The sequence below is a fragment of the Mesocricetus auratus genome, unplaced genomic scaffold, assembly GCF_017639785.1.
Source record: "Mesocricetus auratus isolate SY011 unplaced genomic scaffold, BCM_Maur_2.0 Super-Scaffold_100010, whole genome shotgun sequence".
NCBI classification, from domain to species: domain Eukaryota; kingdom Metazoa; phylum Chordata; class Mammalia; order Rodentia; family Cricetidae; genus Mesocricetus; species Mesocricetus auratus.
In genome coordinates this window covers 27813741-27837565 of record NW_024429194.1, presented here as the reverse complement: position 1 = coordinate 27837565, position 23825 = coordinate 27813741, and the positions used below count along the sequence as shown (strand labels likewise).

The 23825-nt window shown below is 35.4% G+C and overlaps 1 protein-coding gene across 3 annotated transcripts in view; it reads left to right on the top strand.

The window, feature by feature from the left end:
* Nyap2 (neuronal tyrosine-phosphorylated phosphoinositide-3-kinase adaptor 2) overlaps nt 1–12807 on the top strand; it is a 238955-nt gene extending 226148 nt beyond the window's left edge. For all 3 annotated transcript variants that reach the window (XM_021234357.2, XM_005082514.3, XM_040753228.1), the window contains one exon: nt 7574–12807. In XM_021234357.2, the coding sequence (XP_021090016.2) occupies nt 7574–7801 (228 nt within the window). In that variant the 3' untranslated portion in view covers nt 7802–12807. The remainder of the gene's footprint in view (nt 1–7573) is intronic.
* Nucleotides 12808–23825: the final 11018 nt, after the last annotated feature.

Genomic DNA, 23825 nt, shown 5'->3' with positions numbered 1-23825 from the left:
GGAAGGCCCTGGCACCGCAGTTTTGTTCATGACCTTGATTGTAAAAGGATGGATGGAAATGTGACAATAATAAGAAATCAGCACAAAATCTCACCTCTCCCTTGGAGTATTTGTAATTTTAAAATATTGTGAATTTCTTAGCCTTAAACTTGGCTGTTTCAATTAATTTAGTACACTGTCCCATGCCGTTGGCTGTATGAGGCCTAAGTACCATCAACACTGTCTGTTTCTCTACGTGTATGCTACTGCCTTGGGTTACTTTAATCATAATGAGCTCTGAGACAATGTACTGTGATACTAATGGCAGAGGCACCAGTGTCTACTATAGTTAGTCCCATGAATGCCTATCCAAATTCTATTCTCTGCAAAGGATATGATGCCACTGTGATTTAATCAGTACTAATTTAACTTTACCATTCAAAAATAACATTAAAGCCGGGTGGTGGTGTCGCATGCCTTTAATCCCAGCACTCGGGAGGCTGAGGCGGGCAGATCTCTGTGAGTTCAAGGCCGGGCTGGACCGATAGCCTCCAAAACAATACAGAGAAATCCTATCTCGTAAAAACCAAAAAAAAATAGCATTAAAGATATACCTAATTTTTCTTATACTTTAGGCAATTGATACCAGCTTTGTGCCTATCAACTGCTCAAAATAGGTTACAGGAAACTAATAATTTCTGTCACTATTATATTATATTATTTATGTTGCAAGAATTATTACTTTTATTTCTATAACCCTTCACTCAAGTGTCACATGAAAGGAACAAATATTTTACATACTTGTTTCCCTGAAGAATATTATAAGCTCCTTACATCCATCAGGAATTTCAGTATTTGAGACTTTACCTGTCTTATGGGTTTTTCTTGAGTGACATTTTCATTTTCTGTAAATAGGTTATTCGTTTGAACTTTTATGCCTTTATTTTTTATTATCCTTCATTTTGTTAGCATATGTTAATTAGTCAAGAGATTGAAGTTCATTACAATATTTTCATCCTGAACATAATGTCTTTTAGTCATTATCATCCTCCATTTCTTCCTCCAGCTTGTGCTACTTTTTTCTTTTTCCCTGAGTTCCCCCTTTAGACTTCCTTTTTGTTTTCATTAAATATAGCAAGTGAATGGCTTTCAGAGAGCTTCAGAAATATAATTATTTGTGATATTTATACTTAAGCATAAATATACATACAGACATGAAAATCCATGCATACATGGATTGCACTTGCAACAATTTTCTCAGAGAAAAGTTTATCTAATTATCCACCTTCAAATGATTATTTATTTGTAGATTGTGTAGAGTAGTATGGAGAGAGAACAAGAAGACTAGATCTTAAAAGAATGTGTCTGGGCTATTTAGAGATACCTTTGACATCTTTTATTCCCTTTTATGTGTTTCTGAGACTACCTTCCAAGATAAATATTTTTGCAAGTTTGTGCAATTAAGGATATTGCTGGATATAAGTGATTCAAAGTGAAACTAAATATTTCATAAAACAAAAATATTCAAAAGTGGCTATTCTGGAAACAATCACATAACATACAGTATTTATGTATTTGTTCATACATCCATTCACTAACTTTAATAACATTTATTGTTTACCACTTCTCTTACTCTAGAAGTTAAGGGTATAAGAATTAACAAGAATGTTTCTATATTCAAAGATCTAGATAAAGAATATATATATATATATATATATATATGTATGTGTGTGTCTACTTTTTAGTAAATGCCACATCATTGCATTCAATTGTTTCAACAGACATGAGGTTTTACTGTTTTCACTTTACAAAAAAAACATAGTCACAGAACACTTAAATAACTAGTCCCAGATACAGTAAATACCGATTTTTTAAAAATCGTGTCATTTTCTTTATCTTATTCATTTTATACAATTTCAAAGAAATCAGAAAAGCAAACACATGGGGTTGACATAAACAGCAAAGTTATTACTAAAGAGGCATTCAGGTTAGGCTAGGAGAGCTTGGAAGAAAATTGAAAGCAACCCTTCTCCCTGTGTGTGACTTGAGATGTTTTCAATGAGAGAGTGTCACCATAAAACTGAAGGGTTAGACACTGTCTGCATTATACCAGCAGAGAAAATATACAGTAGTTGTTAACTTAAAACTCCCATGCTGGATTAAGAGGCATTAATGTGTATGTTTTAATTATTTTTATTTTTGAGATTTACATAACCAGTGCAAGCACAGATACGTAGATTCAAAAAAAACACACACATGATTCAACATTCAGTATTTCTTATATGTTCATAGTAACTGATTGATTTTGTATATCCAGGGGATAGTTAGATCAAAATAGAGAAAAGTGGGAATTGGTGTATAGCCACTACTTAGTATTGTAAAATAAATCTGAAATAAAGGTGTGGTTATCATTTGTGAACACAGATGTATATCAAAACTAAGTTTAGACATAGCGAATAAAGAATGAAATTCCAGTTCATGGCTCAGGGTTAGACTTGCCTAATGATTCTTCCATTAAACATATTTTCTGGGTCAACATGTTGTTAAAGAGGAAGATCTATGAGAATAATAATTATGAAACAGCCAGTCAATAGATTAGAATTACATTCACACACACACACACACACGGGCGCGTGCGCGCACACAGGGATATACAAGAGAAACATACAAAAGTTTGGATGTGCTCCCTCCTCCCAGTTTCTCCCCATCTCCCCTCTCTGCTAGATCTACTGCTCCCCTTTAGAAATAAGCAGGCCTCCCAGAGGTATCAACTGCTCATAGTATAATATTCAATAAGACTAGGCACATGCCCTCATGTTAAGGCTGGACAAGGCAACCCTGTAGGAGGGAAAGAGTCCCATAAACTGGCAAAAGAGTCAGAAACACCTCCACTCTACAACTAAGCATCACACAGAAACCAAATCGTGTAGGCAAAGTGTAAAAATAGATTGATTCATGTTTGTGAAACCCCAGCACATCAAAACAACAAAATAAAGTAAAACAACCAGACAGGGTGATACATGCCCATAATTCCAGCACTTGGGAGACTGAGAAAGGAGGATTGGAGTTCAAAGCCATCCTAGACTACATGGAAAATACCAGGACAACAACACAGTAAGACCCTATCTTAATTTTTAAAGGAAAAAATGTCACCAACAAAAAGCAAACTCTAAAAGTTAGAACTCTTTCTATTTCATCTTCAGTTCTTACAATAATTCAAGTAAGAAAGCAACACATAGCTCATGTACAATACCAATGAAGTCATATCAAAAGCCTCTGGTCAGCCTGAGGGCAATAGAATCAAAACATTCTACTTGTTTTGGTATTACATGTTCATGGTATCAGTGCAGAGACCTTCACTATGGCCTTCAAGAAATTAAAAAGAAACAGACCGTTAGTTTAGTGTCCTGGGATTACAGACCGTTAGTTTACACTCATCTTAGTGTCCTGGGATTTATACTTTTAAAAAGATTCATTTATTTTATGTGTATGAAATTTTTGTTGCATGTATGTGTATGAGTCAATGTATGTCTGGTTCCTGTGGATGCCACAAGAAAACATTGGCTGCCTGAGAACTAGAGTGGGGACAACTGTGAACCACCATGGATGTGTGCTGAGAACTGAGCCTACGTTCTCTGTAAGAGCTGCAAGTGCTCTTAACCAGTGAGCTTAACTAATGAGCCATCAATTCAGTCTCAGGTTTACACTTTTGAAAATTTGGGGGGTATTCATAAACCAACTGTAGAGTCACGGAGTTTAAGTTAAGGTTACCTTTCAAATATTTAGTACAAACATAGGAAGTTGGGCTACCTCTGTATTTTTCCAAAGCATTTTACTTAGTAGGAGACACATACACAAATTCTCGTTTTTTATTCTGTGTGATATTTGAAGAATTTGTGTTTCATTAACTACGAAATAAAGCAGTCTTACCAGTGAATAGACAGACAAGTTCAGAAAATTGCCACCCTCTGGGCTCTGTGTTATTGTCAATTTCAATTTTATTGAGGGTTTAGGTTTATATTATTGTCTGCTCTTTGTAAGGTTGAAAGTATCCTTCCAAAATATATTTGGAAAGGTGGATATGAAAAATAATTGACTAAAATTGTGGGAAATGTTATCAAAGTGAATATTTGTTTTTAGGTTCTCACTAGTATTGTACATTAGATGTAGTGTGCTGCTAGTGTAAAAGAATGGACTCACCTAGTACTAATCTTTATTGCAGAGTCTAAGCCTAGCTACTTTACAACTGAAACACTCTACTTCTCCTTATAAGGATATGGCAGCAAAATATATAGCTAGCACACCCAAGTGAGTTCTCTAATGTGACTTCAAATCTGTTTCTCATCATCTCTGATTTATTGGATGGGTCAAATATATATATATATATATATATATATATATATATATATATATATATATAACACCACCTTAATCTAGTCTGAATCAATGTTTTTTATTTGGTTTCACAACCCTTTTATAACACCAATATTGGCATTGTTTTCCATCTTCTGTCAGACAAGTCTAATTCATGTTTATTAAGGGTCAATTCACTATTTACTAAGTTGAAAGCATCTTCAGGAAAGAGTGTGACCAGAGAATGATAGAGTTTGATCTGATTCCAATAACCAGTCATAATAATAACACCACGTGGGCATTTCATGAGCTTTATGTTTAATTGATTTGTTAATTGTTTTTCCTCTACTTTTATAGATGTAGGATGGCCATTTACTTGGTCTTTTAACTTTCTTCATACTTCAGTTATTATTTCAATACTATTGTATCAGTTTTTAGTATTTTTCCCCTTTAGGATGATCTCTTATTTCTACAAATGGCCATGTTGTAAATATTGTATGTGTGGTGAGCCACAAAGTCTCTGTCTCAATGACCCCACTCTGTAGATGGTAGGCCAACTGATAATCATGTTTGTAAGCTAAAAGTCTTGACTTATGTATACAGTCATTTTTATTTAATTATTCCCATGTGCTGTCAAATATTTTCATTTCTATTTTGTTTAAAAAACCAAATATATTTAAAGAAATCTCAGTGGCTGAATGCAAACAGGTGGGTGTCTACTGTTTCAGAAACTAGGTATTATATAGCCATTTCTACTAGCTGTAGAACTCAATTGTCCCCTACCTCTTTCCAAGTTTACATTTTTAAGACAATCAAGGTAGAGGTTCGGGTTTCAACACAAGAATTTGGAGAGGTCACTAAGTTCCAGAGCATAGACCCAGATTTCTCCATAAGATGTTACCTCCAGCACCTTTCTCCCTCACAAAATGCAGATGTCACTGAATGGTTCACACAAACAAAAGAACATTTTCATTTCCCCTCCTCGATGGGAAACTTCACTTGATTTTATCCCATGAATTTATTATTCAATAGTATCATCTCTAATGAGTTATGTTAATAAAAAGGTTGCCCCAAAGCTAGCTATGTATTCAAATAATTAAACAATTATTTTATAATTATGCCTTAGTATGTAATTATCATATATATATATATATGCTTTTTCTGTATATATAACAAATATGTTTGGGTTGCATATAATAAACAAGGTCATTTAACTAGATAACTAAACTAAAACAATGTTTTTGGTGGGCTTATTTTAAATTAATTATAACATCCAAATTTGTTTCACCTATAGAGAATTGGAATGTCATTGTGAAGCTGTATTTTAACAAGATTATGATGTTTTATTATTAAACAAAATAATAAAGGTTGATAAATACAGATAGTACTTTTCATTTAGCTCAAGTAAGTGATAAATTGTGTCTCTACTACATGACGTTCTAACATCACTATGTCAGTATAAAAGATAATATTTAAAATCACTTTGGAGGGAGAGATTTTAATTTTAAATGTCCACAGCAGTAGCTCTGAGTTTTAATGTGAGAATTTTAAGATGAACCTAAGCATGCCCTACTTAAATTATAAATACAAAGGAGGTTTATCTTCCCACATAAACTATGCTTTATAATTCAGTCATTCATTTCATCCTTGTTATTTTCTTTGATCTGAAGAAAAAGTGATTGATAGCAAATTTGACATAAGGATCTTCTATACATTAGGCTACATATATTTGTAAATGTATTTTACAAAGCAATCTTACTTTGACTTGGCAATTTTCCAGAGTTATAGAGTTGAATGATCTCCAACCACGTAGCTATTTACTATAGGATGGGAAATGTTTTTCCATGAAGCTTCACGTACTGGACCATGGTAATGTACAGTGCTTATTTTAGAACATCCTTCTTGCAAGGAATGGGTCTATTAAGTCATTAAATCAACACAATATCATCAGATGAAGAATTAAAGTTAGATAAGGATTTGTTTAAAATATCATCCTAAAATTATAATGACAAATTTGGTGACTTCATTTGCTTTATTTTAACCTTTCAGTCAGAGGAGGTATTTGCTTAAACAATTAAATGTAGTTTTGCTTCTTTGGATTATTGATGGGCTTATGTCCTTACTATCTTTCTATGGAAAAATTGCTTCAGAAGAATATCGATAGATTACTACATACATTAGGGGAGCAGTGTGTACCTGTCTAGAAATATATGTATTACTGTATGTTAAACCTATAGTCCACACTGATCCTCCTTTGTTAATCTAATTGACGTGATGAACTGTCTTTTCTAAGTTGTTTTATTTTAAACCAAGTAGAGTATTTATCACCATGTTTGTAGAGGGCAATGATTTCACCTCAGATGTTTCCTGTGTATCAAAACTACAATAAAAATAACTCTGCAGACAGATGTTTGAGCACCCATCCAAACTTCGAGTGCATTGCCAGAGTCACTTCAGCAGGTGGAATTATTCTACAAATATGTGTACTTGATTATATTTAGAAAGAAACCCAAGTATTTAAAACATATTTCAGGAATGAAAATTGTCCTTAGCAACTTTAAAACATGGTAATTGAAAGATAGTTCATATATATTTATTTAGATATATTGGGAACAATAACACAATGGAGCGAATATAAAAATTGCTGAATATTTGGAAATCTGTTTAGAAAATAAAGTTATTTTGTTTCCACACTGTGGTCTTTTTTTAAACATTAATTTATTGTGCATGTATGTGAGAGAGATGGGGGGAGAAGAGAGAGAGACAGAGAGAGAGAGAGAGAGAGAGAGAGAGAGAGAGAGAGAGGAGAGAGAGAAGAGAGAGAATACAAAATAAAGACTGTAGACTGTCAGGGGACCACTGATAGGAGTTGGTTTTCTCCTACTGTGTGCATTACAGGGACCAAGCGTAGGTCACTACACTGGGAAACAAATATCTTTTCTTGTTGTGTCATGTCCTTGTCCTTACCGAGGAGTTCAAAAATATTTTGGGAAGTATTTATGTCCAAACTGTTACTAAATTATGTTATGACATTTGCCAATTTAAGTAGAATGCTTATTTATAGCAACTATGCTGTCACTTCTGCTTTGTTAGACTTTTGTGTCTTATTAGTCAATTTTTAACTTTTCAAAAAGTAGGTCTATAAATAACTGACAGTTTTCATGACAGCTACTAGAACAGTACAAAAGACACATTTTCATTCCATCTTTTTCTTCTGTATTCACTGTTTCTTTTTTGCTAGGTGGCATGCATGCAGTGGTTTCATGGAGACCATACAATGCTTGAGATGATTGAGAAAAAGCGTTGCTTGTGCAAAGAAATAAAGGCTAGACAGAAAACGGAAAAGGGCCTTTGCAAACAGGATAGCATGCCAATCCTTCCCAGCTGGAAGAAGAACGCAGGAACAAAGAAGTACAGCCCTCCACCCTATTCTAAACAGCAGACGGTATTCTGGGATACTGCCATATGAGCTTCTACTGGCGTGAGCTCCACATTGCTTATTACAAGGGAGGTTGACTTGGTCTTGTGATAATTGTTACATATATTCTTTGTTGATGTGGGATTCCACAAGAATCTATGGGCGCTGTGACAAGCCCAAGATAAAATGTGTTTGTCCTTGGAATTAAGGCACATTCTCTTGTCGTGGATTATTTTGAATCCAGAACATATTAAATTGTAAATATTTTGCTGGTTTGTGGGTCACAACTGAAATAATATTCATTATACATATTTTAAGTTGGGGAAATATCAGAAAAGTTTACTAGATGATATAATTTGGTATTAACTGGTTTGTTATCTCTTTTATATGTAATCCCTGGATGCCTTTTCTTATTAATTTTTGCATTGAGAATGTCCTTGTCCTCCTGCCCACATTTGGCTTCTGTAGAAGAGCTCACAGGTATAAGTCCTATTTAAGCACATAATATGTGATCTGGTGCTAGCAATACAGAAGTTGAATGTATGTCGTATTTGTAAGAAATGTCTGCTGCTCTCTGTTTGTAGGGGGTTGGTGGGAAGTGAGTGAAAGTATGACATTTGTCTGCACGCCCATGTTACCCTAACACTGACAGTCTTTGCTACAGTGACTTCCTAAGGATTTCTTTCATATCCGGGTGTTTGCACTTAGTATTAGTTAGTCAGACTACACACAAAGGTAGTAGAATATTATGGGAAACTCCAGTAGCAAACTTTCTTTCAGAAATGACTTTTAGGGATGTGTGTCCTTGAAGCATTGATCTGATTGGAGGAGACCAGGGTTCACTGTGACATTGGAAGGAACGAAGAATCAAAACTGTAAGACCATGGCTGTTTTCAAGAAAGTGGAAGCAAAGGTACTACAGACATGGTATTTTTAAGTAATATTTCATGGGCATGATTTTTTCCACAAGAAATAGAGAAAGAAACATTCAACTATACCAATTTACATATCTTAGTATTTTCCATGACAACCTTCCTCAAAATTTAAGTCCATTCATGGAAAAGTATTTCTTGCCAATCTTTTAAAGTTAGTTATTACATTTTTGGGTCTTAACCTTCTGTTTATAATTATTATACCCATTTTAATGATTATGACACCATGACCAAAGAATTATGACCACTTCTTTATTTTATTTTGTTTCAAGGAAGAAACAGGAAATGCAGGGGAGAAAGAATGTTGTGGACTCAACTTTATGTGGTAGTAAACTTTAAGTTAAGAAATTTAATTTAAGAAAAATGGTATATATCTTTAAAAGTAACTTGTTAGTTGAAAGTAAATATTGCCACGGATAAATAAAAAGAAACTATCACATATATTTTGTATATTTAAATTAATATTTATGCTTCCTAAAATTGACAGTATGTGGTTCTTCATTAACAATCAATTTAGTATTATATTTCTGAGAGGAAAAAGTGTGTTTGAATTTATTATCCTAGCAGTTTTTCTTGTAAGGGTATTGACAGCAATAGTTTCATGCTGCTCAATAAAGCCAAATATAGCAGAAGTTAAGGAATTTTTGTAATCTATATTGATAAAAAAATTCTAGTAATTCTTTATCAGTAATAGTTCCTTGAAGAGAGATTGAAATGTTATAGCATAATTTTTTAATGTTTTATAATTAATGTATATTTTCATGTCCAATTATAATTCTGAAAAAATAAGGAAAATGGTAAGTGGGAGCATGTGTTGTGTGAGTGTGTGTTTGTGTGTGTGAACAATCAGTGGCAAAACTGTGTATATAAAATGCTTACTGAAGTTGTGAGTTCTGCTTGTACAAGGAAGATAGTGACAAAGGCAAAATCACAAATATAGGATACCATAGAGAGATCTTAAATAGCTTAAATGAATGCTGTTGCTGTGTTTTACCAGCTATGTGGACTTATAATTCAAACCCAACAATCAATACAACACAGATATAAGAGTGATAAAAATGTTTCAAGATAAAATCATAATTGAATCAAGTGTGTTTTGGCCCAAGTTGTTGTCTTGATTTAAGTTATTATGACCTCATACATTCAGGGCAATCAATCAAACACAGGGCAAAATTTGTTGGACTCTCTGTGATCTTAGCGCATGTGCATTCTTGCTATTAAAGACGAGCCCTCTCATGACATTTAAATGTAAGTAATATATTTCCAAGTTTGTTTTCACCTGTTTATCCTATTCATATCCCTCTGAATTAGGCAGAAGATAATTTTTAATATTGGTCAATTGCTCAGAAGGAAACAGGTACTAAAATGATTTGTGTTGGACTCAGTCATTCATGGGTGCTCTGTTAATCTCATGCCAGGGCCACAAGTCAAAACTCCTTTTTCAAATGTGTTATTTTGGAGGAGTTTTTGTTTAGAAAATTTGAACTTGAGTAACCATTTCCATTTATTTGTCCAAACCTCTCTCTACACGAGAAAGAGTTGGAATATCTGGAAAGACGGCTTCACTTGGATTTGACTACAGATTTGTTACTCTGTGCCTATACAACATATGATTGCCCACTGTGGCAATTAGCTATTCTATAGTCAACATCCTCTTCATATAGAGCTTCTGTTTGTTGTGAGAAAAGAGTCATTAGTGGATAGAAAAAAATCATGCTGACTCTCTGTGACAATAAATCATGCGCCTCACCATATGAATCTGGTCAGAAGATAATCTGAAGTCAGTACATGATGTCATGATAAAGCTCATATTTCTAGCAATGCCAAAGAACAAATAATATAAAGGCATGTTATCAGGCCAAGGGAACTCATACTTATGACAAATAGTCTTTTCACAGCAAATGCTGTAGAAACAGAATTTTATTGGCTGTCATCAAGACGCTTTTAGGTGTGAAATACTTCTTAGTAGAGAAGACACAAATTTCCTTAGAAATGATGGAAGGGAAGATCAAAATACTGTGTTTCCCCCATCACAGAAGCCAGAACTATGTGAAAAATCACACTTTATAGAGACACTGCCAATATCTCCCTCTTTATGCTATTGAAGCAAGTTTGGAGTAAAATGTGGCATATTTGTGCAAGTAAGCGTGAATTTTCAGCTACATAATAATTGAAAAAGAAAAGCAAGCATCAAGAGTTAAAAGGTGTTATTTTATGAAGCATACACCTTTGAATACAAAGTAATTTTTTGGACGAAAGATCATTTTTTAAAATACTGACAGTTTTGAACCATTGACAAGCAACAAGATTTTGTTCAAATGGTTTTAGAAAACAGAGATAGCGACATATGTCTTGTCTACATCCAGAATTTGGTTTACTTCTGTTGAACAAGTTAAGTAGAAAATCAACACATATGACCATCCTTAGCTAGTTACTGTTTTAATAAGGATATCAGAAGAATGCACCCACAGATGTTTTTATATAACTTACATGTTAAACTCAGTCAGATTCCCACTGTTTATCTTGTAAATTAATCACATTTCCAGTTGAAATTAAAGCAAATATTACTACAATTTATGGAGTATGTAATTTGAGGGTTTGTAAGTCTTACTTGAAAAGGAATGTAGATAGGATAGACTATGATCTCCTCATGTATTATATCTCAAATTTAAAAGGAAATAAAATAGAAATGACACAAACAGTGCATAGGGGAACATACACCACCTTCGTGGCTTGGGATAATAACTAGCTAATTGCAGAATTTGGACAATTTGTTAGCAATCCATTATTTCTTTAAAAGTTCACTGTATCATTTCATTAGACAGTTTCAGAATCACTTTTAATTGAACAATGAAATAAATGTGATTTTTGTAATTAAGGGACTCAATTATGTAATCAGTAATATTTTCAAAGTAGGATGTCAATTGCTTTCAAGGGTATACATGATTTCACAGGTTCGGCAGTTTTAAACTGCTTATATGCAGCATTTTTGTTGTTCTCTGGTCAAGTGTACAGTCAAAAGAAAAGATGAAAATATACTAAATTTATGTCTAAGTATAGTGTATGTGTAAGCTTTTACCTATACCTTACAATATGTACTGCTATCTGTGTAAATCAGTAAAAGAAAACATTGTTTTATCATGTTTAATGTAAACATTGTGGCTTGGGGTTTGGATGGTTTAAAGCCCTCTCATATTTGGGTCAATTTTATTGGAACAAACTGTCTAATCTGGAAAACTGTCTGGTTACATTTCCTTTTATTCTTAGGAAGCTTCAGATTTAAGAAGAAACATTTAAAAAAATATTGTTGAATTTATCCTAAATAAACATGTATGAATATTCCTTCAAAGTATTCATTTGTTCCCAAATATAACTGGGTTTGCCCACCTACATGCATTTATATTTAAACATTTGCACACTCAGATACAGAATGCATACTGTATATAATATATATGACAATGTTTAGTATGCACTTCTTTTGTTTGGACTTCTTAACATTTATAGTGTAGCAATTTGTGTAAAGTGCACTGTGATTATAAGAAGAATCAAAGCACAGTACAGTCACACTTTTGTTATCTTGCACTAAAAGCGTGTTTACGTATTTAGCAATTGTATGTTTACTTTCTTGACTTTTCAGACGTTTGAAACAAATAGATATGAAAAATGATATAAACTAATCTGTTTTATAGTAGATAATTACACTACATTTTTAAAAGACAGGGTTTTTAAAGAAAACCATTTAACATCCATTTCAACATTAAGGTGTTTACCATATCTAAAAATCTGAATGTCATATTGCATTTTTCATAACTCATTAGCAATGTCAGGTATGTGCCTGAATATTTGTGCAAATAAGCATTAGATAAGAGATTTCTCTATTCATGTATTCCTAGGCATTTCTATATGCATAATAATATAAACACTGATGTTTTAATGTCTCTTAATTTTTGTACTTGATTTTTTTAGTAATATGTAATTATATATGTACTTTGATACTACTGAAGTAACCAGATGTTGTTTGAAACAAATTGATTTCTCTCTAGTGCATTGACAATATTTTATGATATTTTGTGCTTATTTATTTGTGCTCCCTTGTAACTATAATAAAAGCAATAGTTTAAATTAGATGGCTGTCATTTCTTATAACTATTTGCCAAGATGCAAGATTAAAAGGGCAATTGAGTTGACGATTAAGTTAAAAACATTCTATACATATATCAGAATTTCACAGTGTCCTTTAATAATTTATAGAATAAACATTTATTTTCAAAAGACTTACAGAAAAAACACACCTTTTAACTTTTAGTATCATTTGTGAGGCTGTATGAATTGTTGGACACTGATACTGGTAAGTATTAAAGGCTATAAATCTTTAGTCATGTAACCCCTGTTGTCCTTAATTATGACTTAGTTTCTCTCTGAGGATGATACATTACTCAAAGTCCTTTGACATTTCATTTTATTTCAACTCAACCTAATACCAGTCAGATTTAATACCAGAATGGAATCCAATAACCCTAAGCCCATGATTTCAGAGAAGATATTTATTGGGATGCTATTAAGTCATATTTTATGATGATCATCCTTCTAGAAATAACCTAAATGAAATAATGAGTCAGTATTTACTACTGGCAGGATGTCAATAAATAAACTATCCCTGAATATCTGAAACATGACTTTGGGGCTCATTGGTCTTATAAAAATTATGTAATATTCTTTAATGATCTCTAATGCCTTTATCAACCACTTATATGATAATCACATAATTAATGTGATTTTAATTGATTATATTTTCATAGCTAATCAGTAACACCATTCATTTTTAAGAGCTATTCATTTTATCTGTATGGATGTTTTGTCTGCCTGTATATATGTGAAACACTTGTTTGCCTGGTGCCCTTGGGATCAAAACAGGTCATTGGATCTCCTGGAACTAGAGTTGCAGATGGTTGTGAGAGACCCTATGTGTCCCTTGTAAGAATGACAAGCATTCTTAATGGTGGAGTCTTTTCCCACCTGCCCATGATCATTTCTTAAAATGACTCTAATTTATCGCCACTGTTTAACTCAGTTCCTCCAGGTATTCCAGTGCTTAGGGTGATGTTCTGCATCCTCTTGGTTTAACAAGAAATAGCCAGTCACTTTTACCTTACCACCAATACTCCAATCTTACATCCATCTCAGTCTATAAGTACTACATATTTTCAATTAAATATGACTTTCATTATTCTAAGTTCCTTTACATCCCTACTGCCTTCTAAGTGCTGACAATAATAGATCATTAAGCTCAATGGCATTTCTAGACCTAAGTTGCAAAGTCCTTCCATAATACACCCTTCCAAGTGGCCAGGTCTGTCCTGTAACACGGTAATTCCAATAGCAATTTCTGTCTTAGTTTAGGTTTCTATTTCTTTGATAAAGACTATGACCGAAAATTTACAGATTCCAGGTCACATTCACTCATGGAAGGATGCCAGAGTAAGAACTCAGAGCATGAACCTGGATGCAAGAAGCCAAAGTCATGAAGTAAAGCTACTTACTGGCTTACTCCTCCTGGCTTATTCAGTCTTCTTTCTTATACAGCCCAAGAACACCTACAATGATTGTTCCCTCCTATATCAATCAATAATTAAGGAAATTACCTATACATTGTCTCCAGGCCAATCTCATGCAGACATTTTCTGAACTATGTTTCCCTCTTCACTGATAAATCTAGTCTGTGTCACGTTGACCAAAACACTAACCATGACACTCAGTCTCAAGAAGGCATGTGCTGAGAATAAGATACTACAGAATTCTCAACACTCATATTACATCTTGTCTCTAATAGTCTCATGGGTCATTGACTAAGAGAAAGTGGCCAGATCACAAGAGTGAGAGTAAGTGGTACGTGTCTATAAAGAAATAGTAATGTTTTCAAGACATGGGTTGGGGGGGGGAGTTGTACATATGAACTCACAATAGTTGTGACAGTATGTTCAAGGCCTGTGAAAGCTTAATACAGACAAATTCTGGTATGGAGAGGGGAGGTAGGCACAAAATCCCAGTCCTAGCTGAGGTGCTATTGACAATTGTTAGCTGTTAGAAGAGCCAGATTTCTTTAAGAGTGTTGATGGTAGGTCAACAATGCTCCGGTGGATGGCCACACATCCAAGAACATATGGATAGCATAAGTTAGATGTGGGGGTGGAATGAAAAAGAGCACAAAGTTGGGTGGTAAAGAAAAGGGGCTAGATCTGGGAACAATTGGGGATGAACGTGATCAAAACACACTGTAAAAACTTCTCCAAGACTTAGGAAACCTGAGGACAAAAAGATTTTAAAAGGAGAATTCTGAGGTAAGTCCATATATCATTTAAAAAAATTCCACAGATGATTCTAATATGTTTAAGAACAAGAGCAGGTATTCTCAAACTTCACTGCACATGCCCATTTCCTTGAGATCTTCTTAATCACTGGATTAGAATTGCAGACCCTGAGATTTAACACCTTTCTCCAAATTCCAGAACACACTGACACTTGAATGCACAGACCACCCATTTGAGCATCCATAACTGAGCATCTGGCTTCCCTGACTATGTTTAGGAAACCCTTGGAAGTGATATTCCAGAGCATCAGTATCCAGATGGAAGCACAGACACAGATAATGTGGTAGGTTGTTGGAGATGATACCTTGAACTCTGTCCCCAGTGATCTAGTGGGTTGAGGGACATGAAAGTTAGCAAGCTATGGTGATGATTTGCATATGCAGCAAAGTTTGATAATAAAATGATAATATTTTTATCTGTGAAAAACATTTCATTCACCCCTGGAAGATTTGCTTTTCAAGGTTGATTTCTGGGTCCCATACTCAGAGATTCTGAATTTATCACGGCCTTGGGGAGTAGGACCAGCAAAAGTTCTTCTTGCTTCTGCTCTCTTTTTTCCTTCGCCCATAGTCTCCAAAGGAACTATAATATAAAGACAATATTAGAAAGCCAACAACAGAAATATTCTATGCCATATACTGTAATATGATTTCTCCTAGAAATAACACTCCAGTCATAGAGTTAAGTTAAAGAACTCATCCTTTCATATTTCTTGTCATCCATATTACTTATGGAACATTATAACAGAGTACTATTGAAAGAAAAATTATTATGGAATTAATTCCTTGTGATTGACCATTCAAATACCATTTGAAGCTACCTTTGTTTCACAAGAACATGTTTCCATTTAAATGTACCATAAATATTATTTAACAATTACTGTCTCATGATCTTAATTACTGATGACAGTATTAAGGTTTTGCCAAGTTTCCTACAGTGGGAGTTTTTGTGCATTTCTCCTATCCTCTCTCCCAGTTAGGAATCTCTTCACTAACATTATAAGCCTTGTAATGGTTACTTCTTAGGAGGTTTGTTTTACATAATCTATGCTAAGTTCCAAAAATTGGAGACAGGATTATTTGTTTTTACTCTTACATTATCAAAATTCCTGATCCAATTACTCTTCTAACAACTCTCCATTGACCTAAAGGATACTCACCAAAGTTCCCCAATATACTAAACCAAGCAAACTCAGTGTACTTATAAGATTAACATTAAAGCTGACTTACATATTCCTTGAGGTTGTGGTGTCTATCTCTCACCTCCTTATATATAAAAAATTCTTTTTGAGACCTTTATGATACTTTGCCATTTACAGTCCAATACTAGTGTATGTATATAATGTAGGAAATTATTTTTCTATACAGATTCTTATTTATTTATAGAATCCTTACATTATCAAAATTGTTAGAGTAGTTTCATTAATACATAGAATTCAACAAAAAACTATATCTTTGAAACCTGTAAAAGATTTATGAACAATGAAAAGCAAAGATCATCATCTAGTAGTTGATGCAAGCAGAAGCAGCCATCCACAACTAAACACTGAACTGGACTTTTGGAATCCAGTTGCAGAGAGGGAGGAGTGATGAGAAAAGGGATTAAGACCAGGCTGGAGAAATCCACAGAAACAGCTGACCTGAACAAGGGGGAGGTCATGGACTTACAGCTGGGAAACCAGCATAGGACTATTCCAGATGCCCTGAACGTGGATGTCAGTTTGGAGGTCTGGGCAATCTATGGGGCCTCTGGTAGTGGATCAGTATTTAATCGAAGGACAGGAGTGGACTTTGGGAGACCACTCTATATAGAGGGTTACTCTCTCAGCCTAGACACATGATATGACAGATTTTGAAGATCCCTATGGAAGGCCTCACTTTCCCTGGGGATCACAAAGGGGATTGGATAGGGGATCAGTGCGGGGAGAAGAGGGAGAGGGAACTTGGATTGACATGTAAAATAAGCTTGTTCCTAATTAAATAAAAAGATTAAACCAACTAGGAATGTGTTTTAGTGTACAAAATGCATTTCCTTAATGACTAATTATGCTTATAATTCATGGAAGGTGTCAGTGATGGGTGTAGGAGCCTTAGTAAGAAATAGCCACACTCTCCCTCCACTTACAGATTACAAAATAGGTATGATTCATATTGCAGTAGAAATTTGTGTTACTAAGACAATCTACATGATTAAAATCTTAAGAATCATAAAGTGTGATAAACTCAGATGTGGTAGAGTTAGCTAGTGTTCCAATAGCTGTAATAACTTATGTCCTCTTCCACAAGAGGCTTTTTTTGCCAACTTCTCTCATTCTCTAGGATTTGACACTTCTGGGTCAGAGATGATAGAAAGGTTTTACTGTTTTTTTTTTGTATCCTTGGTAAATACATATATTTCCTCTTATGATAGAAAGATTCATAAGATTAGGGTACAGACCATTGGAGACAATTTATGAATCCTTAGACATGACTAATTATACAGTTCTAAATTATATTCTTGCCTGAGGATGTTATGGATGTTTGTTTTGAGACCTTTCTTCTATTGTTTGAGCTACGCTATGTTACCCTTAAATTCTCATAGCCTGTGATACATCTTTCATTTTGCAAATTTGAAACCTCCCCATAGAAACCAGTTAACCAAGTATCATTTTTTTTTTGGTGACAGAGATTTTTTTGGATGGTGGTGGGAGTTGGCATAGTAGTTAACATTGACCTGGAATTCATAGTCATCCTCCTACTGTAACCTGTCAAAGTACTAGGATTATAGACGTGGGCTGTTACTCCAAGCTCAATTCTATTTCCCACATATAATTGCCTCCCAACAGACATATTTGAGCAGTATTCTCCAAAGATCTCAGAAATTGAGTGGTTGCACTGGACAAAAGAGTGTTCCTATTTTCAAACTCCAAGATAGGCAGTATACAAACCCAAACTAGCACCAACGGTCAGTCCATGAGAGGTAGTATGGTGGCCTGCAGCATGGAACTGTGCATGATGGAGGGAGGTATCCAGGTAAAGTCAAGAATTCAGAAGAATTATGCAATCAGAGGAAGATTTGGATTATTAATTTTAAGGCAACTGCCATTCATCTCAAAAATTGTAAGCTGGACTCTTCAAAACAAGTTTTCTTCATTTGTAATTAAGCCTGTGATGTCTTTCAAATTAATATTAGGCATTCACAAAATAAAGCATTGGAGAATGTTGTCAAAGACGTTGCCATGATGAGCCTGAAGTGATGAAATTCAGCACTAAGAAACAAGGTAATATGTGAAAAAATGCAAGTATTAGGCTTGATATTTTCTGATAATTCCTCACAGCAGTTGTTTTTTCTGCTTTAAAATGTGTTGTTAATTAAGTGTAAATGGGCGAATTGAGGTATGAAAAATAAACTGTCAAAGACCTACAGGAATTTTTCAGATGCTGTGGGGCCTGTGAAGACCCTAGAATATAATGGACTTAATGTACTGAAGTACCATAGGTGTGTCTACCTATTGTGAAGATGATGGGTGAAGGAGTGGCCTAATTGTATAAGTGCCATGAAAGGCTTTTAACTTTTGCCTCTAAAAGACAAAAGGACATGGAGTTTAAGGATGCATGGATTCAGACTTGAGAGATGGCTCAGGGGTTAAAAGCACTAGCTATTCTTCCAGAGGAACCTGATTCAATTCCCAGCATCCACAGGGCAGCTCATTGTGGATGAGCTAAACTCCAGTTCCATGTGATCCAAAATCTCTTTTGGCCTCTGTGGTCACCAAGCATGCACACAGAAAAAACCTCCCATATAGATAAAAGGTGTTTGAGTACACTGAATAGGATTCTTGGTTCTCACTACTGATCAACATGTCTGAGCAGAAAATCTACAACCACAACTACAATGAACAAGCCTCTAGAACACTGCTTCTCTGTACTCTCAGGAAACACTTCCCAGAAGATTTCACCACAGTAATTCTGGTCTCTTTTTTTATTATTATTAAGTTTAAATTTAGATTAGAAACATGGTTGGTTCACAAGTCTTTGTCTTTGGTGTTTTTGATTTTAGCCATTCTGACAGGAGTAAGATGGTATCTCAGAGTTGTTTTGATTTGCATTTCCCGGATGGCTAAGGATGTTGAGCACTTTCTCAAGTGCCTCTCAGCCATTTTACACTCCTCTATTGAAAATTCTCTATTTAGTTCTGCAGCCCACTTTTTAATTGGATTCTTTGGTGTTTTGGAGACTTGCTTCTTGAGTTCTTTGTAAATTTTGGAGATCAGTCCTCTGTCAGATGTGGGGTTAGTGAATATCTTTTCTCATTCTGTGGGCTGCCTTTTTGCCTTGCTGACTGTGTCCTTTGCCTTATAGAAGCTTCTCAGTTTCAGGAGGTCCCATTTATTAATTGTTGATCTCACTGTCTGTGCTACTTGTGTTATGTTCAGGAAGCTGTCTCCTGTACCAATTAGTTCAAGGGTACCACCCACTTTCTCTTCTAAGAGGTTCAGTGTGGCTGGATTTATGTTGAGGTCTTTGATCCATTTGGATTTAAGTTTTGTGCATGGCGATAAACATGGATCGATCTGCAGTCTTCTACATGCCAGCCTCCAGTTATACCAGCACCATTTGTTGAAGATGCTTTCTTTATTCCATTGCATATTTTTAGCTTCTTTGTCAAAGATCAGATGTTCATACGTGTGTGGGTTAATATCAGGGTTTTCAATTCGATTCCATTGGTCTACCTGTCTCTTTTTGTGCCAATACCAAGCTGTTTTCAGGACTATAGCTCTAAAATAGACCTTGAAGTCAGGGATGGCGATGCCTCCAGACGTTGCCTTGTTGAACAGGGTTGTTTTGGCTATCCTGGGTCTTTTGTTTTTCCATACAAAATTGATTATTGTTCTTTCAAGGTCTGTGAAGAATTGTGCTGGGATTTTAATGGGGATTGCATTGAATCTGTAGATTGCTTTTGGCAGGATTGCCATTTTTACTACATTGATCCTACCTATCCAAGAGCATGGGAGATCTTTCCATTTTCTGAGGGCTTCTTTAATTTCTTTCTTTAAAGTGGTCTCTTCTTAGTTACTGCTAATTTCATATTTCCAGCTGACCAGCATCAAGTCATGGCTGATTCTTCAGCCCCAGCTAACCAGAACCATAGAACCTTAATTCAAAATAAAAAATGGCCCTAGTAAGAGTCTTTAATATTCCCCCTGAAACTTCACAAATTAGCCCTCCACCTTCTGCTTTTACTATTCTTACCTTTCAAGCTCCTAAGGAACATCCCACAAAGTTCTTAACACTTGGTGTTTTTTCTAGCACAAAGTTCCAAAGTCTTTCCAAAAAATGTTTAAGTCTGTCACAGCAATAACCCACTACACTGATGCCAATTTGTCTTAGGATTTCTACTACCATGATGATACACCATGTCAAAACGCAAGTTGGAGAAGAAATGATTTATTAAGCTTATACTTCCAGATCATCTTTCATCATAGAAGGAAGTAAGAACAGGAACTCAAGCAGGGTTGGAACCTGGAGACAGGAACTGATGCAGAGGCCATGGAGAAGACGTGCTTACTGGTTTGCTTTACATAGCTTGCTCAGCCTGCTTTCTATTTAACCCAGGACCAGCAGCCCAGGGATAGCCCCACCCACCAAGAAGTGAGCCCTATGTGGTACATTTACACAATGGAGTATTACTCAGCAGAAAAAAACAATGGAATCTTGAAATTCGCCGGGAAATGGATAGCACTGGAAGAAACCATCCTGAGTGAGGTAACCCAGTCGCAAAAAGACAAACATGGTATGTACTCACTCATATATGGATTTTAGACATGGATCAGGATAGTGCCAGTCTGCACTTCCACTGATAGAGAGTCTGGGAAACAGGAAAGAACCTAAAAGATATGCATATACGCATAGTACCCAAGAGAAGAGGATGGAGACAAGATCCCCTGAATGGATGGGGAACACGGCGAGGGGTGGGGGGGAGTGGGACCTGGGAAGAAGAGAGGGGGTGAAGAGGAAGAGAGTTGGTCATGGGGGAACAGGAGGTTGAGGGGGTGGGAGTAGAATAGGGGGAAGAGGGAATCATAGGATCGAATACAGATCAGGCACCAGAGCGACCTCGAGTGATCTAAAGGGATAACACCAATTGGCAATCTAAGCAATAGTGGAGAGACCACCTCGAATGCCCATTCCTGATAATGAACTTGATGTCTATAACCATCCGGGAGCCTTCATCCTGTGACTGATGGAAGCAGAGGCAAACACACAATTAATCACTGAACTGAACCCAAGGAACCCAGTAACAGAGAGAGAGGAGTGATGAGCAAATTGGCAAAGAATGGGCTGGCAAAACCAGCAGAGACAGCTGATCTGAACAGGGGAGAGCTCTTGGACCCCAGACTGACAGTGGGGAGGCCAGCATGGGACTGATCTGGACCCCCCAAATGTGAGTGTCAGCGAGAAGGCCTGGGCAACCTATGGGGCCCTGAGCTGTGGATCAGTGTCTATCCCTGGTATACAAACAGTCTTCGTGCGCCTATAGCACAAAGAGGGATGCTCTCTCAGCCTGGACTCTTAGGGGAGTGCCTGGACCCTACCCAGAGTAAAATGACAGACTCTAGATATCCCCTATGTGGAAGGATCTGGCAATAGTGTGGGAGAGTGGGGGGGAAGGGGAATGTGGGAGGAGGGGAGGGAGAGGGAACTGGGATTGACATGTAAAACAAGCTATTTAAAATTAAAATAAAAAAATGATAAAAAAAAGGAGTGAGCCCTTCCCCAATGATCACTAATTGATAAATTGCCTTACAACTGGATCTCATGGAGGCATTTCCTCAACCAAGGTTCCTTCCTTTCTGATGACTCTAGCTTGTGTCAAACCAATCACAAAAACGGCCAGTACAGTAGACAAATATTATCTTATTTACTATTGTATTATTATCTAATTCTAGAACATTTTAAAGTTCTATTGTTATTTCAAAATGATTTGTGTATGTGCGTGTGTTTCTATGCTAACAGATAATGTTTAAAATGGTAATGAAAACTTAATAATAAGATGATAGAACTCTGTGTATTCGGTGTGGGCATGGGACACTTTTACTTAATATGTCCTTATATACTACTTACAATGCAATTTTATACCTTATTCTATACAGTGTTTTAAAAGGTTGCCAGATTTTTGAATCATCACATTTATTCAGATAGGGAAAATTGTTATTGAACACTAATCTGGATCATTATATTTGCTAACTATGTTTTGCATGGCCCACCTTGTGATTAGTTATTGTATTTTATAGTAGACCAAGAAATATTAGCCCTTTCACCCCATAACATATTTTGCTTGAGACTTTAAGTTCTTATTTCTTCTTTGTGACCTTTCATTGCTTAACCTAGAAGAAATATTTTAGAAAAAATGCTAATATTTTTCCTTTTAGAAACACACAACATCTTTCATAATGCTGGGTACTGTTGACTCAGAAACAATGCTCTCAAGATTAGGGTCTAAGGGAATGACTGAGGTAAACTTAATAACCTGTGAAAGTCAGGATTGGTCTGGCCCTAATAGAACACAGAAGTTACCTAGCCTGTTGTAAAGCACAAGTGACATGTCTCATAAAGGACGGATTTTATCAACTGAGAAGCAATGTTCAATATCTAGTTGGAGAGAGTCTGGATAAACAAATGTAACAATTTGAGGGATTTGGGAGAGCTTGACCCTACATATAACAAAAGAGCACCAGGTTGTAAACTGCATCCACTATCAGATTTCAGGATGGAAAACAGGTAAACATCTTTCTTTGAAGAAAGTTAGTGTTTAATTGAGAAAATGCCTTACATCTGGATCTCATGCACGAATTTCTGTTTTTCTAATTTGTAGATGGCAGGTCAGCTAACTTCTCTACTTCCAGAATCGTGTGTGTGTGTGTGTGTGTGTGTGTGTGTGTGTGTGTGTGTGTGTGTGTGTGTGTGTGTGTGTGTGTATTATATTTAGATACATGAACTGATGGGCTTCTGTTGCCTTTGTTCCTCTGGAGAGTTCTGTTTACTCATATTTATATCTAGACTTTCAATAAACATTCTGATGGGAATATAAAACCCTTGTGAGTGGGTTCCTTTCTCATCCTCTCCTAATCTCAGTTCCTGATTAAGACTTTTCATGTGTCACAAAGTAAAATACAACAGGCTCCTTCCAGAACTTTTTATCCCAAGCTCTCTACTCTCTATTTATCCTCCATATTTTCCAGCGATGACTTGGTGGCTTATAACTGTCTGTAACTCCAATTCTAGGGGATCCAGTGTCCTCTTCTTACCTCCTCAGGCATTAGGTATGAATATAATGCACATACATACATGCATTTAGACAAAAATACTAAACAAAACACTCACACACATAATAAAATAAATCAACCTAAAATATCTTTTGCTTCATTCCTGACAGACAACATCTTTGCCCTTGATAAATCTAGCAAAAGATAATCTATAAATTCAATCTGTTGAGACAATAAAAAAACAATTATTTCGTGAGTATTTGGAGGTTTGATTAGATTACAGTTTGGCTCAGATGGTTCCTAAATATATATTTAGGAAATGAGTTAATACAGGAGAACAAACAGATGAATGAAATAATGTGTACTCATTCTGAGTCAGAAATGCATATTAACTACACTTAATTAAATGAAACTTCCAGGTTTACTTGCGGTTTCCCAAGTCAGAACTAATAATAATAGTACTGATAACTATTAGTAAATTTAAATGACTAGGCATTATGAAAATAGGTGATATTTAAATGCTAAATTTA